The sequence below is a fragment of the Rhincodon typus genome, chromosome 7 (genome assembly GCF_021869965.1).
Source record: "Rhincodon typus isolate 14 chromosome 7, sRhiTyp1.1, whole genome shotgun sequence".
In the NCBI taxonomy this organism is placed as follows: domain Eukaryota; kingdom Metazoa; phylum Chordata; class Chondrichthyes; order Orectolobiformes; family Rhincodontidae; genus Rhincodon; species Rhincodon typus.
In genome coordinates, this window is record NC_063338.1 from 48,305,373 (window position 1) to 48,319,944 (window position 14,572).

The 14,572-nt window shown below is 41.2% G+C and overlaps 1 protein-coding gene across 1 annotated transcript in view; it reads right to left on the bottom strand.

Moving 5' to 3' along the window:
* kalrna (kalirin RhoGEF kinase a) overlaps positions 1-14,572 on the bottom strand; it is a 675,519-nt gene that overhangs the window by 24,320 nt on the left and 636,627 nt on the right. Inside the window, exons 52-53 of the mRNA XM_048598757.1 lie at positions 3,811-3,838; positions 3,496-3,658 (exon numbers count right to left, since the gene is read on the bottom strand). Of these exons, the coding sequence (XP_048454714.1) occupies positions 3,496-3,658; positions 3,811-3,838 (191 nt within the window). The remainder of the gene's footprint in view (positions 1-3,495; positions 3,659-3,810; positions 3,839-14,572) is intronic.

The window sequence follows — 14,572 nt, forward strand, 5'->3', positions numbered from 1 at the left end:
AGTGGGGACAGACAGCGGGCTGGAGGCCGGAGCAGAGTGGGGACAGATAGCGGGCTGGTGCCCTGAGCAGAGTGGGGACAGACAGCGGGCCGGAGGCTGGTGCAGAGAGGGACAGACAGCGGGCTGGAGGCCCGAGCGGACTGCGACAGTTGTTGGACTGGAGACCAGTACAGGTTGTCAGTGGCCTGCGAGCCCAGGCAATCCATGTGTGGAAGCCTCCTGTACTGATCTACTGCAGGCACTTTATGGAAAGACTGTAATGCTTATCTTTTTAACTAACTTATTTTTCTAACTTATACTATGAACCACTTTAACTAATGTAACTTTTTTCCCTTTCTTTTTCCTATTATTTCTGTATTTTGTATCTAACATCTGTACCTGGGTACTTTGTACCTAAGATGGTGCCATATGGGGTGACATTGTAAACTTTTCACTGTACTCTTATATAGAATACTTGAATAGATGTGACAATAAAGGATATTCTAATTCTAATTCTAAGTCCCAACATTCAATCCTGTAATTTACATGAGGTCAGCGGGCAACCTCTGAGCAGGATGATTTGCCACCAACCTCCCAATGAGAACGGCCGGAGAGATCACAAGTGGGTTTAATGACTCACTGTGTTTAACTTTAGAGAACCAGCCTGGTGCTAAAATCAAACTTTATTTGTCATTTGTTGATAGGAGTGAGTGTTGCTGGCTGGGTCAGCATCCATTGCTCGTCCCAATTGCCCTTGAACACAACGGCTTGTTGAGTCAAGTGAGAGGACAATTAAGAGTCAACCACATTGCTGAGGGTCTGGAGTCACATGTGAGTCAGGCCAGGTAAGGATGACAGATTTCCTTCCCTAAAGTACATAGTAAAGCAGGTGGATGTTTAGGACAATCAACAATGGTTGCCATTAGACTAAGTTTTAATTCCAGATCTTTATTGAATTCAAATTACACCATCCACCATAGTGAGATTCAAACCCATGTCCCCAGAACATTATTCTGGAACTATAGATTACTAGTTCAGTGACACTACCACTATGCCACCACCTCTCCAATGTCTTTGCTTCTGCATTATCCTTGTCCCTCAACATATTAAAGATTAAATGGGCTACTGTCTGAGGATCTTAAGGACCAGGATGTCTGGGGAATTGTCCTTAAAAGAGCTACTTTACCAGAGTATTGATATGTAACATTCCATGATCCAGATAATGGGATTTAGGAAGAGTCCATAGCCAATCTGTGAAATCCAATGCGAGAAGTATGGCATGATTTGAGGGACTCCCATGTAATTGTCACAGTCCAGAAAATCAGTGCAACTTCAGGATGCTGTAAAGAGGCTTTAAGCTATTTGTTATTTTCAGAGTGATGGCTATGCCTGGTAAATAGATAGTAAACAACACCACAAATCAGGGTTTGCGAGACTTTGTTGGACCAATTATACAGCTCTGAATAAAGCCCTAGGGCATGCTAAGGCTCAGAATTAGGTTGTGACTGCAGTATGACACAGATTTGGCATAACTTACTGAAGTTGGACATAGTAAACATTTGCTGCGGCCTCTGGAAACTTGAGACTGGCCAAAACAATGTTGCTTGTGTCCTAATAAACAGCAAGTCTGGTGTATCTATTCTCCTGTGCTGAACTAAACTGACTCCTGGATAAATAACACATTGATTTTAAAATTCTCATCCTTGTTTTCAAATCCCTCTTTTGCCTCCCTTTTCAATTCTGGCCTCCAAATAATTGTGTCTTTACTGTTTGCCAATCCTAAGCACTGGCATTTCCAGCATAAACTATTCTTTCACTATTTATGTCGGTCTTAAACTTTGCCTTTTGACCAAGTTGTTTTATAATCTGCCCTAAAATTAGCTAGATGGCTTAATGTCAAATTTTGTTTTATAATGACCCTGTGATGCAACTTGGACATTTTAGTACATCAGCAGTGATTTATACAAGCAAGTTGTTCTTGTTGTTGTGATTAGAAATTTCCAAAACGTGAGATTTTGATTTCAATGGAACTGAACATTTTTCTTATGGCAACATGCACACCAAGCAGAGTCTAACTTGTTGCTTTCATTCACACGTTGAAGCCCAATATATTTCTTCCTATGATTTTATACTAATTCTCTAAAACTCATCATTGTTCTGACTCCCTCTGTTATTCCCACACCTTGACAGTTCCACAAATTAAGCCAAATTATGTATCCTATCAATCTGATTGTCAGCCTGCAACGTTCATAATTTTCTTGTAAAATGCATTCAAACTAAAATCTTGGTTGAAAAGTTAATACCAGCCTAAAGAGTTGATGGTAGACATTATTGCACATCAATGTGCATGGTTTGAGGTGGCTCTTGCAAAAGCAAAAGATAGATTTTCTGCACACTCCGGTACTTCTGCGAGTGTAGAGGCAGCCATTTTCTGCTTTCTGGCACTGTGCAGGTGTTAAAGGGGAAGAGTAGCACTGTCCATTTTTGTCAATGCCTTAAGAGACTCTGCTTTCATCCAACACCATATTGGTGTTTGACCTAATAGAGGTCTACAAGATTATGAAGGGCATGGACAGACTGGACAGTCAGAAGCTTTTTCCCAGGGTGGAAGAGTCAATTACCAGGGGCCATGGGCTTAAGGTGCGAGGGGCAACATTTAAAGGAGATGTACAATGCAAGCTTTTTGCACAGAGAGTGGTGGGTGCCTGGAACTCGCTGCCGGGGGAGGTAGTGGAAGCAGATACTATAGGGACTTTTAAAGGGTGTCTTGACAAATATATGAATAGGATGGGAATAGAGGGATACGGTCCCTGGAAGGGTAGGGGGTTTTAGTTGTGACAGGCAGCATGTTGGTGCAGGCTTGGAGGGCCGAAGGGCCTGTTCCTGTGCTGGAAATTTCTTTGTTCTACCATGCATCAATGAGAGCATTGGAGCTCTAATGGAATATGGTGATTTGGAGCATGGCTGAAGTTTGCTCTTCTAATGATGTCAAGATAATAGATAAAGATCTGTCAAAGAAATTACAGGCCTTTGAAATGTGGATGCTAAGAAGTTTGCTTAAAATTTCACACACATCATAAGATAAATAAAGAGTGCACAACATTGCAAAAGAGTGACCCCCAATAAAGAAATGTCAGTATTTTGGCCATTTGATCTGAGCTGGAACAGATCTTTTCCAGAGGGCCAAGTGCAGGCCAGCAGGAAGTGGGCATGATCTACGTCGATGATGAACATCACAGAGTGGTTACAGGTAAATTACAGTAAATGTGCGAGGACGGTGCAAGGCAGACAGATGTGGAATAGCAGATCTCCTGGTAGGAATAGCCGCAACCAGGACCTGAGGAGAATAGGAAGTCAGTTTTATTTTCTATACTTTTTTCCCCGCTTTTTTCGCATTATCTAATGCGAAAAGATTGAAACTTCTTCAGTAGACACACTTTCATTTTCTGCATGGGAAAAATGCTATTGCTTCTACAATTGTGCAGCATTTTGTGGAGATCCAGCTGATAAAGTTACCTGAATGATAGGGTATAACGAGCGTCATTGACAAGAACATTTTGATCTGGTCCTTTCCAGCTCACAGTGGGTTTGGGTCGTCCACATACTTTACAACGTAGTATGACTGTTTCACCAATAGCACATGTCAAATCAGCTAAGGGGACGAGAAATTCAGGTGGCACTGTATGAAAGAGAAAGACTGGTGTCAGTGAAAATAAAATCTAAAAATGTAAAAGATGTACAATGTCTGAGTCCAATCAAATGAATCAGTATTGTAATCAATCTTAATAAATGCAGCTTCAGTACCAAGACTACAGAAAATGATAAACGTACCTTCATGAATAAAATTTGGATTTAGCAACTGTGAAAAAATGAAAATTTGCAGTCAGTAAATTATTTTATAGAAAGCTTTTTCCAAAGGTTTGTCATTTAAATTAAATGAACAGGTTGTTGGCATGACAGGTATTTTAGAAAAACATCCCCTAATCATAAAATGGTATTACTAAACTGAACTAAACAGGACAATGTTTAATCATCTTAAATATGCCGCTATCTATGGTAGAATACATGCACCTTGATTTTAAGTACTTTCAATCTGGAGGACTGCCAAGGACATCCATCCAAAGCTGGGTGGGTCTTCTTTAAATGAGCACATTGGTGTCTGACAAGGTTAGAGGGGACCGTTATTGCATTTTAACGTGAAGTTCAAGCAGGGTATCAAAATAAGCCTCCCCAAAAGGCAAAACCACCCAAAACACAAGAGGCCAACTTAAGTAAGCTTTATTCACTTTTACTTCCTTGTAAGGCAGTACATTTTCAATGCTCCTCCAAGGCTTTGGCCTCCTTAATGCTGGTTTCTCATCACCCCAAGCTTACCAGCTTCCCTCAATCCCTCAGACATGTGTCACTTTTCACGTACAAGCAACATTATTTTACCCCAACAGACACAGCCTCACAGTCCTTCATCAGGCTACACACACCACATACCTCCTTTCTCTTTGTGGACAATCAGCAGACAGCATGTCAGGATGACACAATGCCTGCTTCCTGGGCAGTCTCTCAAAAGGCACCCAGATGGTCTAAGTTCCAGAGTGAGACAGCCTGACTTGGGTGTTCACAGCTGGTGTTCCTTGTAGCTGCCCACTAAGACTATCTCAACAGCCCTTCGTGGGGGTCTGACAGCTTTCCATTTCTCATGGCACAGGCACTGGGGAAGCACCATCAGGAACATCAAAGTCGGAAATGATCACTAGTATGGTTTCAAATGTCACCACACTTAACCCCCAAACAATTGTGACAAGCTACTTTGCTGCAATACAACTTCAATGCTTTGCAGTTGGTTGAAAATCTGTAATCCACTGGCAGGATAAGCGTACCAATGTGAATGTCCTCTCCCTGGCCAATATTCTCAGTATCGAGGCACTAGTTGCACACAGCCGACTGTGATGGGTAGGCCACATTGTCCACATGCCCGATACAAAACCAATCAACAAGTGCTCTACTCCAACCTCCACAATGGTAAACAATTACTAGGAGGGCAGAGGAAATGCTACAAGGACACTCTGAAAGCCTTCCTAAACAAACACAATTACTCCATAGACACAACCTGGAGAAGAAGAATCCACGAAGGCATCAACCACTTTGAGAGTCACCAAGGGGGGCACATGAAGGCTAAGCACAAGCAGCGGAAAATGTACAGAATCCAGAACGTCCCACCCACTCTCTGCTCAAAACCGCCCCTCACAGTAGCAGAGTGTACAGCTCCCGAGGATTGGACTATTCAGCCACCTGCCCTGGAGCAGAAGCAAGTCATCCTCAACCCTGAAGGGCAGTTACTGGCGACCAACACCCACTGATGTGGATAATTGTAGGCTATTCATCTTATTGGTGTATGAGGACTGTTGATACATGATGGGGGAGGGATAATTCAACACAACTATATTATTTAGCAGCTGCGGAGTTCTGGCAATGGATACTACCGACTCTTACTCTTCCCTTTCATTCATGGCTTCTTGGTCATTTTATACTCTTGCTCCTCCTGCTCTTCCTTCTCAGCTCATTCCAAGGGTTCCCTTTACATGGTGATCTTAATGTACCATGCAGCTTTCAACATTGACTTTACAGATTCTCTCAGGGCTATACTGGAGGATAGAGCCAGACATATTGCATAGCCCAGTCTCTGTAACAAGATACTGACTATTTGTGCAGTGTTTTTATAGACCTATAGCTCTGATTATAGTGCTCCTTCAGTATCTCTGCTTCAATTTCTGATTGGAGCCACATAATGAAGGGATAAATCTTTTACCCAAGTATCATGTATTTCAGATATTGTTGTCCTTTGGAAGGGTAGAATTTCAAGCCTCATTGTTCTGTGACTGCATTGCACATTTTTTCAATCCCTTTCAAGACTGATTTGCAATGTAATGAAGGCTACATTCTGGCTAACGTACTGATTTGATTATTCCCTATTGCTTTTTTCTTAGCATTCTATATTTATGTATATTAATTGAACAAACTATAATTTTCTGAAGTGCTAGGTAAACAAACTGACATCTTGCTCCTGTTCTATGAATGTGAAGCGACAACACTCATTGCTTGGCACAACAATTTTGTGTGTCTGTTAGGCAAATCAGAGGGCAGCTACCTGCTTCAAAAATTTTGTCAAATGTGTGTCCCAGAGGTAGGGAAGGGCGACCTCAAGTGACTAGGGGATAAATTGCAACCAGAATTTTCTCACTCTTCTATCATTTTTCAAGCCCCTCTTTTAAGAACGTCCAATTCCCCTCCCTTTACAATTTGGAACCTTCAATAGAAGGAAATCTCAAAATATTGGAGAATATATAACAAACTCAAGCCCTCTGGCATATCAGATTTAACATTCAAATACAAAGGAAAATTTCAGGTTGATTGTTTTCTTCAATGAACTTAATTGCATTTTACAAACTTACTGCTAAATCCCTTTTTGCATATCCAATTATTTTATAAATCTGTTTGCATACACTTTAAATAGCATTAATAATAGATAAAAATAATATGGATCAAATACCCCAAAGGTATATTTATGTCTCTTTATTTAGACAATAATTTTCATGGTGTGTAGGTAGCATATTTTCTCAAAACAAAGGGACATTTAGGCTGTGAAAAGTGAATTAAAATATATGTTACAGAGATAGTAGGAACTGCCGATGCTGGAGAATCTCTGTAGAAGGGTCTTGACACGAAACGTCAGCTTTCCTGCTCCTCTGATGCTGCTTGGCCTGCTGTATTCATCCAGCTCTACACCTTGTTATCTCATTTAAAATATATGTTAGCACTTTGGTGTGAAGGAAATGAAATTTATACGTGAGCTATCTGATCTAATTTTTTTTAAAGTTAGCATTTTACATATTGTTCAAAATTACACACACAGGCTGCAACGGTTACTTCCTGTGCTTGAAAGATTGTAAATTAATTAAACATATATAAAAGTGAGAACGCAAAATTGCCCATTTTTGTGGCAAAACCTCAGAAGAATGAATTTCCACCTTCTTCCAATTCTCTGATGTAACTTCCATGGAAGAGTTGCACAAATAGCAGAAAACAGTGCAAATGGAATGTGGAAATAGCCCACTAGTATTTAACAGGCTTATGAAGGGCCATTCTTCCTTAATTTTCGCCACCCAGACATGGATTGGGTAACAATCTGAATGGATACACCAATGATCAGTAAATACTTTGAATGCTACATGTGGAACAGCAGGAGACAATGAATTTCAAGTGCTATATCTAATTTAGGCACAAATTCAATTTGATAAACTTTAATAACAATAATTTGTCTTTATGTGGCACCTTTAGCCTTTACTATGTGAAATGTCTGACAGTACATCAGAGGAATTTCACTAAACAAAATTTGACACTGAGCCACAGAAGGAGGTATTAGGGGAAATGACCAAAATCTTGTTCAAGCAGGCAATGTTTAAGGACTGTCTAAAGGGTGGAATGAAGGACAGAGTTAATTAAGGACAGAGTTAATTAGGGACAGCATTAGAGTTTAACATCTTTATAGCTGAATGCATGTCTGCCAATTATGGAGTGTTTAAAGTTGGGGGTGCTCAAGAGACTGGAGTTAGAAGATTGCAGATATCTTAGATGGATTGAGAGACTATAAAGATAAGAAGGGCAAGGCTGAGGATTGATTTTGGAAAAAGGTTGAGAATTTTAAAAATCAAGAGGTTGTCTAATGGGAGCTAATGTAGGATAGCAAGTACAGGGATGAATGGAGATTGCTGCACGTTCAGACAGAAACAGAGTTCTGGATGACTGCAGTTTTACACTAGGTAGTCAGTAGTGCTTTGGAATAGTCAAGACTAAAAGCACAAATAGATCAACCATGCCCTAAGACTGAGGAAATAAACACACACATGTTATATATATTTTCTGGCAAGTTTTCATTGCATGGTTACGAACTGAACAGTTTTGCGCAACCATTTTGTATAGTTTTTTTCTCCTCTGTGTCACCAGTAAACCTAATCAAAATGTCCATTCTATTTCCATCTCTTGTATTCATTTTCGTTCAGCCTATCTGTAGTTAAGCCTTGGCATGGGATCTGCTTTAAAAAGAAAGAAGCTGACATCTTTATATAGCACTTCTCACAACCATCGGTCATGCCAAAGAACTTTACAGCCAATTAAATATTCTTGAAATGTAGTCACATTTGCAATGTAATATTGTAATATAGTATTGTATTGAATTATACTATTATCATTATACTCCACACTCTCACAATCTTTAGTGTATGAACTTTTCTTCTGCTCTTAATCCTACATTTTACATTTAACAAACGATCATGACTCATTCAGAGATAACAAGGTGTTGAGTTGGATGAACACAGCAGGTCAAGCAGCATCAGAGGAAATTTCTGAAGAAGGGTCTAGGCCCGAAACGTCAGCCTTCTTGCTCCTCTGATGCTGCTGAACTGCTGTGTTCATCCAGATCTACACCTTGTTATCTCAGATTCTCCAGCATCTGCAGTTCCTACTATCTCATGACTCATTCTGTTTGGTCAGAATGTAATGATAATTATGGTGCTGACTTACTACCTTGCAACAGCAGGCAACAATCCTGTGGCTGTGATCCACTCCGGCATTCTCCTTGCCACACTGGAAGTCAGGCACAGATCCTCTCACAGTGCACACTGAAACTCTGGTACTCAGTCACTCACTAAGGATCCTCCAGCAACACCTTCCAGAGCCACGACCACTACCACATACAGGGATGAGGGCAACAGATGTATGGGAATGCCATAACTTTTCCTCCAGATCCCACACCATCCTGACTTGGAAATACATCTCTCTTCCTTCATTGTTGATGAATCAAAATCCTGGAACTACCTTCTTAATAGCACTGTGGGTGTACCTACATCCCAAACACTGCAGCATTTCACAAAGGCAATTCACCATCACCTTCTCAAGGGCAATGAGCGATGGGCAATAAATGTTAGCTTAACCAGCAATACCCACATCTTATGGATTCTGTCCTCCCTTTAATCTCCTCAGCACAAATGAAAATATCCCTGATTTTTCACTTTCTTCCACTGCATTGCCCACCCCCCCCCCCCCCCCGCCCCTGTGCTTCCTCGTACCAGTGAGGCTGCACTGAATTGACTCGAATGTGAATCCTAACAGTGAACCCGGTTATCAAACTGAGGTCTTACTAAGAATTCATTTCGCCTAGAGTTTATCCATATTAACCCTTTCGACACATGAGATTAATTGGAATTTCAGTTGTGGTTAATTGCTTTTTAAATTAGTAAAACAAATGTGAGCAATGGATACTTTTGTTGACTTTGATAATAATGAAGTGGGTAGATTCCTGATAGTTGACAGAAATTGTGACACATACATGACTTGATATCAGGTACAGAATCTGTGAGAACAGACATGATCTTGAGATCAAAAGAACTGACTGTGTTGATCGTTGCTCCACATTTTTCAGATGTTCAGTATCAAGTCCAGTAAGATTACATGGAAGCAATAGCATTAAAACAACCTGTTTGATTTAAAACTCATGTTTGTGTTTAACCATAGGAATAATAGTTTGAAATCCTTGCCTTGTTCCTACATTACATTATTCCTTTCATTGGAACACCTAAATAACCTACCCGTAATCCTTGACATGATCTCTTGCCTCAATAACTAACAATGGTGGCAAATTCCACAGGCTCACAAACTAACCAAGTTCCACTCGTACTCTATTTTTCTTAAAATGTGACCTTATAAAGACCTTATGTCCGTATCCCTTCACTCTAGACCCCTTGAGCATTAGAAACATGTTTCCTATCTAATCTTCACAATCATAAATACCTCTTACAAATCACACATTCATCACCTCTGCTCTTTGTGTTTCCTTATACTTGACAGCATTCCAGTAAATCTGCAGTCTAATCTATTACTCAACATCTTTCCCGCAATGAGCAGTGCAAAACTGGACAATGTGCTCAGAATATGGTCTTGCTAAGATTTTATGTGGATTCACCATTGCTTTTTGATAGACATCCTACTTTTCAGAAAAAGCAGTGAACAGTGTCAGGTTGAAACAGGCATTAAATAGATGCTGTACTAACGAGGGATGCCTGTTTCAAAGTCTGTGTTTGGCTTTCAATTTTGGTCATAATATTGATTATGATAGTTCAGATTTGTGAAGAGATGCTGAACAGACACCTGCAGGCTGGTACTTGTGCTGATTTGAAGCAATTTTCATGAAACAGTTTCTGAGGGCTCCACAAGACCATTCCACTGAAGGGATGTACTGGCTGGCACACAATAGCACGGTTTTAGCATGGCTCAGAGTCTATATTGGGGTGAACAAGTTCATGGATGTGATTCTAGAATTCCAGGTGGAGAAGATTAAAAGGAGGTAGCCATGTCGTGCATTCACAGGCAGGAAGAGTCCACCTCATCCTCTTAACCCTCTGTCCTGGAGCACTTGGAGCTGCCTCATTTACTCCCCTCAATTCCCTCAAAGGGCTTCCAATGTATTTCAAGTGTCCTCTTCAAAATCCAGGAGAAAGTGAACATTAAATGTGATTTTTAAAGTGAATTTTAAATAGTGCTCAAAATCTTTGGCAATAACTCCTCACCCTCAAATAACTAGTCATTGTTAAGGTTATCAAACGCTATTCATCAAAATTCCTAACAGCCTTATTAATAAGCAGGAGCAGGTAATTTAAGCAGCAAGATGCATTCCTTTCCCAAGGTGACGCTTGCACTAAACATGGGTAAATGGCATATCAGATCAAGAACTAATCTTGGCCACTTCAAAGTTGCTACAACAAGTTGCTATTGTCAAAAATTGTCCCCGTAACAATTGTTTTCTTTTATGGCCTCACCTATTGAAATATTATTTTTCATGTCTTATGAAACTGAACTTGAAATTGCCTCTGTTCTTCACCTCAAACTTTCTACATTTCAAAATATAAGAATTTTAGCCAAATTGTTTTGCCTCATATTTGCTGCTGAAATCTATCAGACACTTTCTTTTTGCTTATATCATTGGCTTCTTAATATCCCTTTGCAGCTTCCTTTTATCCTCGCTGCTCATTCAAATTGAATATTGTCTGAAAGTTATACTTTGCTCCCTCTAGCCATACATAGACATCATTGAGGTACACAGGATTATTAAGCTGGAGAGAGTTCAGAAAAGATTTACCAGGATGTTGCTGGGTTTGGAAGGTTTGAGTTACAAAGAAACGCTAAATAGGCTGGGATGTTTTTCACAGGAACATAGGAGGTTGACAGGCAACCTTTTAGAAGTTTATAAAATAATGAGGGTTATAGATAGAGTTAATGGTAGTTAAATTTTCCCTAGGATGGGGGATTTCAAGGCTAGGAGGCATATTTTTAAGGTGAGAGGAGAGAGGTTTAAAAAAGACAGGAGGGGCAAATATTTTACACAGAGGGTGGTTCTCATGTGGATTGAACTTCCTGAGAAAGTGGTGAATGTGGGTACAATTACAAAGATTGAAAGACATTTGGATGAGTACATGAATAGGAAATTGGAGGGATATGGGCCAGGAGCAGGCAGGTGGGACTAGGTTAGTGTGGGATTATGTTTGGCACGGACTGGTTGGGCAAAGGGTCTGTTTCCATGCTGTATAACTCTATAACAGATTCCCTTGGGGCATCAAAATGTATTTCCCACCACTCTCAGAGTGCACCTCGCTCTGGTTATCTGAGACATCTCTGAAAGCAGCAGCAGAGGGCACAGGGAAATCTATCCTTAAATAATTTATATTGGATGGAATCTTATAAGGGCTTAAGCAATGTGGACTATAGTGAGATTGGCGGTAGATTAGTGTGAGGAATCCAGTGAGGCCTATCTTGATGCCGGGAGCAATTCACTATATCTTCTCTGCATCTAATGGGTGGCAAGGTGAGTTTCTCACTAAACAGCAGCGAGTTGCCAATTATGTAATTATGTTGGGATTATAGTTTGTCAAATGTCTTATTAACAGCACAACATGTCTCATTAAGATTCAACTTCCTACTTCAACAAATGTGCTGAATAAGCTAGATGTCGAGAATTCTCAACAGGGAGATCAGAACGGGTGCTTGGCAACTTCAACTTCCGGCTGCTGCAAGGATCTTGCTCAGCACCAAATAACATGTCAGCACATGAACCAAGAACAGCAGACACAGCAGCACACAGCCCTTACCCACACAACTACAGACATTAGCATTCTACATTTGCCAATCTTTCATGATCCTAATGGCACCTCTCCAATCCACTTCTGTGGCAATTAGGAAGCACAGACCTGAATTGCAGGCCACAGTACAGACTAGCATAGAAAGACTGCTGGAAGGAACTTTGCACACAGTGCAGGCACCCACCTCACAGACTGCATCTCAGGACTGCTCGCTTGCTCTCTTAGCACTCCCCCCTTAGTGTCTACAAGCATGCTCACAGCATGCCTTGCTATGTGTTGCCTTGGGATGCCATGCCTAGCCTTCTGGCACTTCAGCCAGAGCCAAAGGCTGCCTGCTGTATCGACATGCTCTTTCGTATAGAGACACAGGCTGCTAACCATGCTTGTCAGTAGAGATCTGCCTGTGTTGGGCAGGAAGGGAAGGGCTTCTAGCTGTACAGCACGAGATATCAGTCTAACAACTACAGTGTGTACCATCTGCCTGAACAGCAAACACACTGCATATTTCTTCAACCAAACGTCCACGCTGGAAAGTGGGTGGGGGCTCGTTCTCAGTCAAGAAGGGCTGCTATGTTTCAGGGGGCTTCATACTATCAGTCACATGCACAGTCTGTCCATGGTCAGCATCTGCTGAGTGTGCCTGGTCAGGGTACAGTCTGGTGAGTGGGCAACGATCAGACTCGTACAGCCATCACACACATTCAGGGGAATTGCACATCATCAGTCAAGGAGCTGCAAATAATCAGAGGTCTGGTTGGTTATGTCCATGGGGAGTTTGTCAGTTGGATATAGTTTGGGACAAATACAGTTCAGCAGGTCCATGTGTTATTCATTGAGAGGGCTCCAAGGGGGTTCTCAATGGGCAGTGGAGAGGGATCATTGCCAAAAAAAAAGTGTGGCAGTGAAGGTTTAGGAGCAGGGGAGAATGTAATGCCTTAAAAAAAGGTGAATACTGGCGATTGGTGTCCCATCATTTCCAAGCATGTTGTGGGATGAGGGAAGCATTGCTTCATCATATGTCATATATGCAGGATTATGGACTCTGCTGAGTATAATGATGCTTGATGTGGATCTGGGATGGAAGGGCTCAGACTACAGCTGGCACTCCCTTTTGGATGTAATGTGTCAGTCATTCAGCTAGCACAGCACTTTTATCAAGTTGGTGATTGTGCTACAATGGGGGCTGTGGGAGCAGATAATTAGGGCTGTTGAAAATGTGATTCTGCTACTTGGACCAATCTGGACGGTCTCCAGTATAGCCCAGAAAGAGTGTGCCATACCATCCTGGCACGCTGTGTGCTGCACAATGGGAGCAGGCAACAAGACAATGTGAAAGATGCTGAATAACAGGGAACTGCAGCAGTCTTTGCTTCTCTCTTCACTGATGCTGCTAGACCTGCTGAATTTCTGCAGCACTTTCTATTTTTATTTCAATTTTCTAAATGTCTGCTGTCCCTTTAAGGGAATGGGTTGCAGCTCCAGCAGCTTCAGTCTGCAGCTCTTCAGCTCCATCAGCGTCAACAGCAGAGTGGCTACTGATGGACTGCAACCCAGCAACAGCAGCATTGCTGGAGGTGGGCTCAACACTCGGCTGAATGAGGTCATTGGTCAGGCCGGGGGCCTTCCTTTGGCTTGCTGACCACTGTTTCCTCTTGGCAACATGTAACGTTCCCTTCATGCCATCATAGGTACACACAACAGATTCTTTCATTTCGCATTCCACCATGGGTCAAGGAACCTAGCCTCTTGATTGGCTGTTTGTTGCTAGATCAGTTGTTTTTTTTTTGAAACTGACGGGGCTCCTTCTGACATCTTAAGGACATTAAAGTCCAAAAATAAATGCTGGCACAAATGTAGCAATGTCAATTGCAAACTACATGCACATTTATAACTGACTGTTGCTCCTTTGTGGTGTAACTTGTAACCTGTACTCTTGATGGTTATTCACCTACACCACAAAGTCAAATCTCCGTGGACTGTAGCATCTGATTCTTCAACCATAGTAATTAGGTGGATATGACAGTCTCCTCGGGACTGGTATCAAGCTTAGAATGAACAGTACGTTCATTAACAGAAATAAGTCTTCTGAAATCTGGATCATTGGGATTACCAATTTCCTCTTTCTTTTCTAAAGCAGATTGCTCCACCATATTGTGCTGTTTACCTGTGTAACTTCCTTGTTTTCTGAAGCTCTGTAACTGCATGCTAGTTCTGTATTTAGATTTTGATTTTGAGACAATACTGCATCTTAACAACAGTGACCTCCATGAATTCCAACGTTATGATCTATATGGTCCTACTCTGACCTTCTAGGAAGTAATATGCCTTTTTAAATTTCCTCAAATAATCTAATTACAGGTGATTGTTTTTAAAACTGTAAAATTTAATGTTGTTTAAGAAGTGCTGTTCTT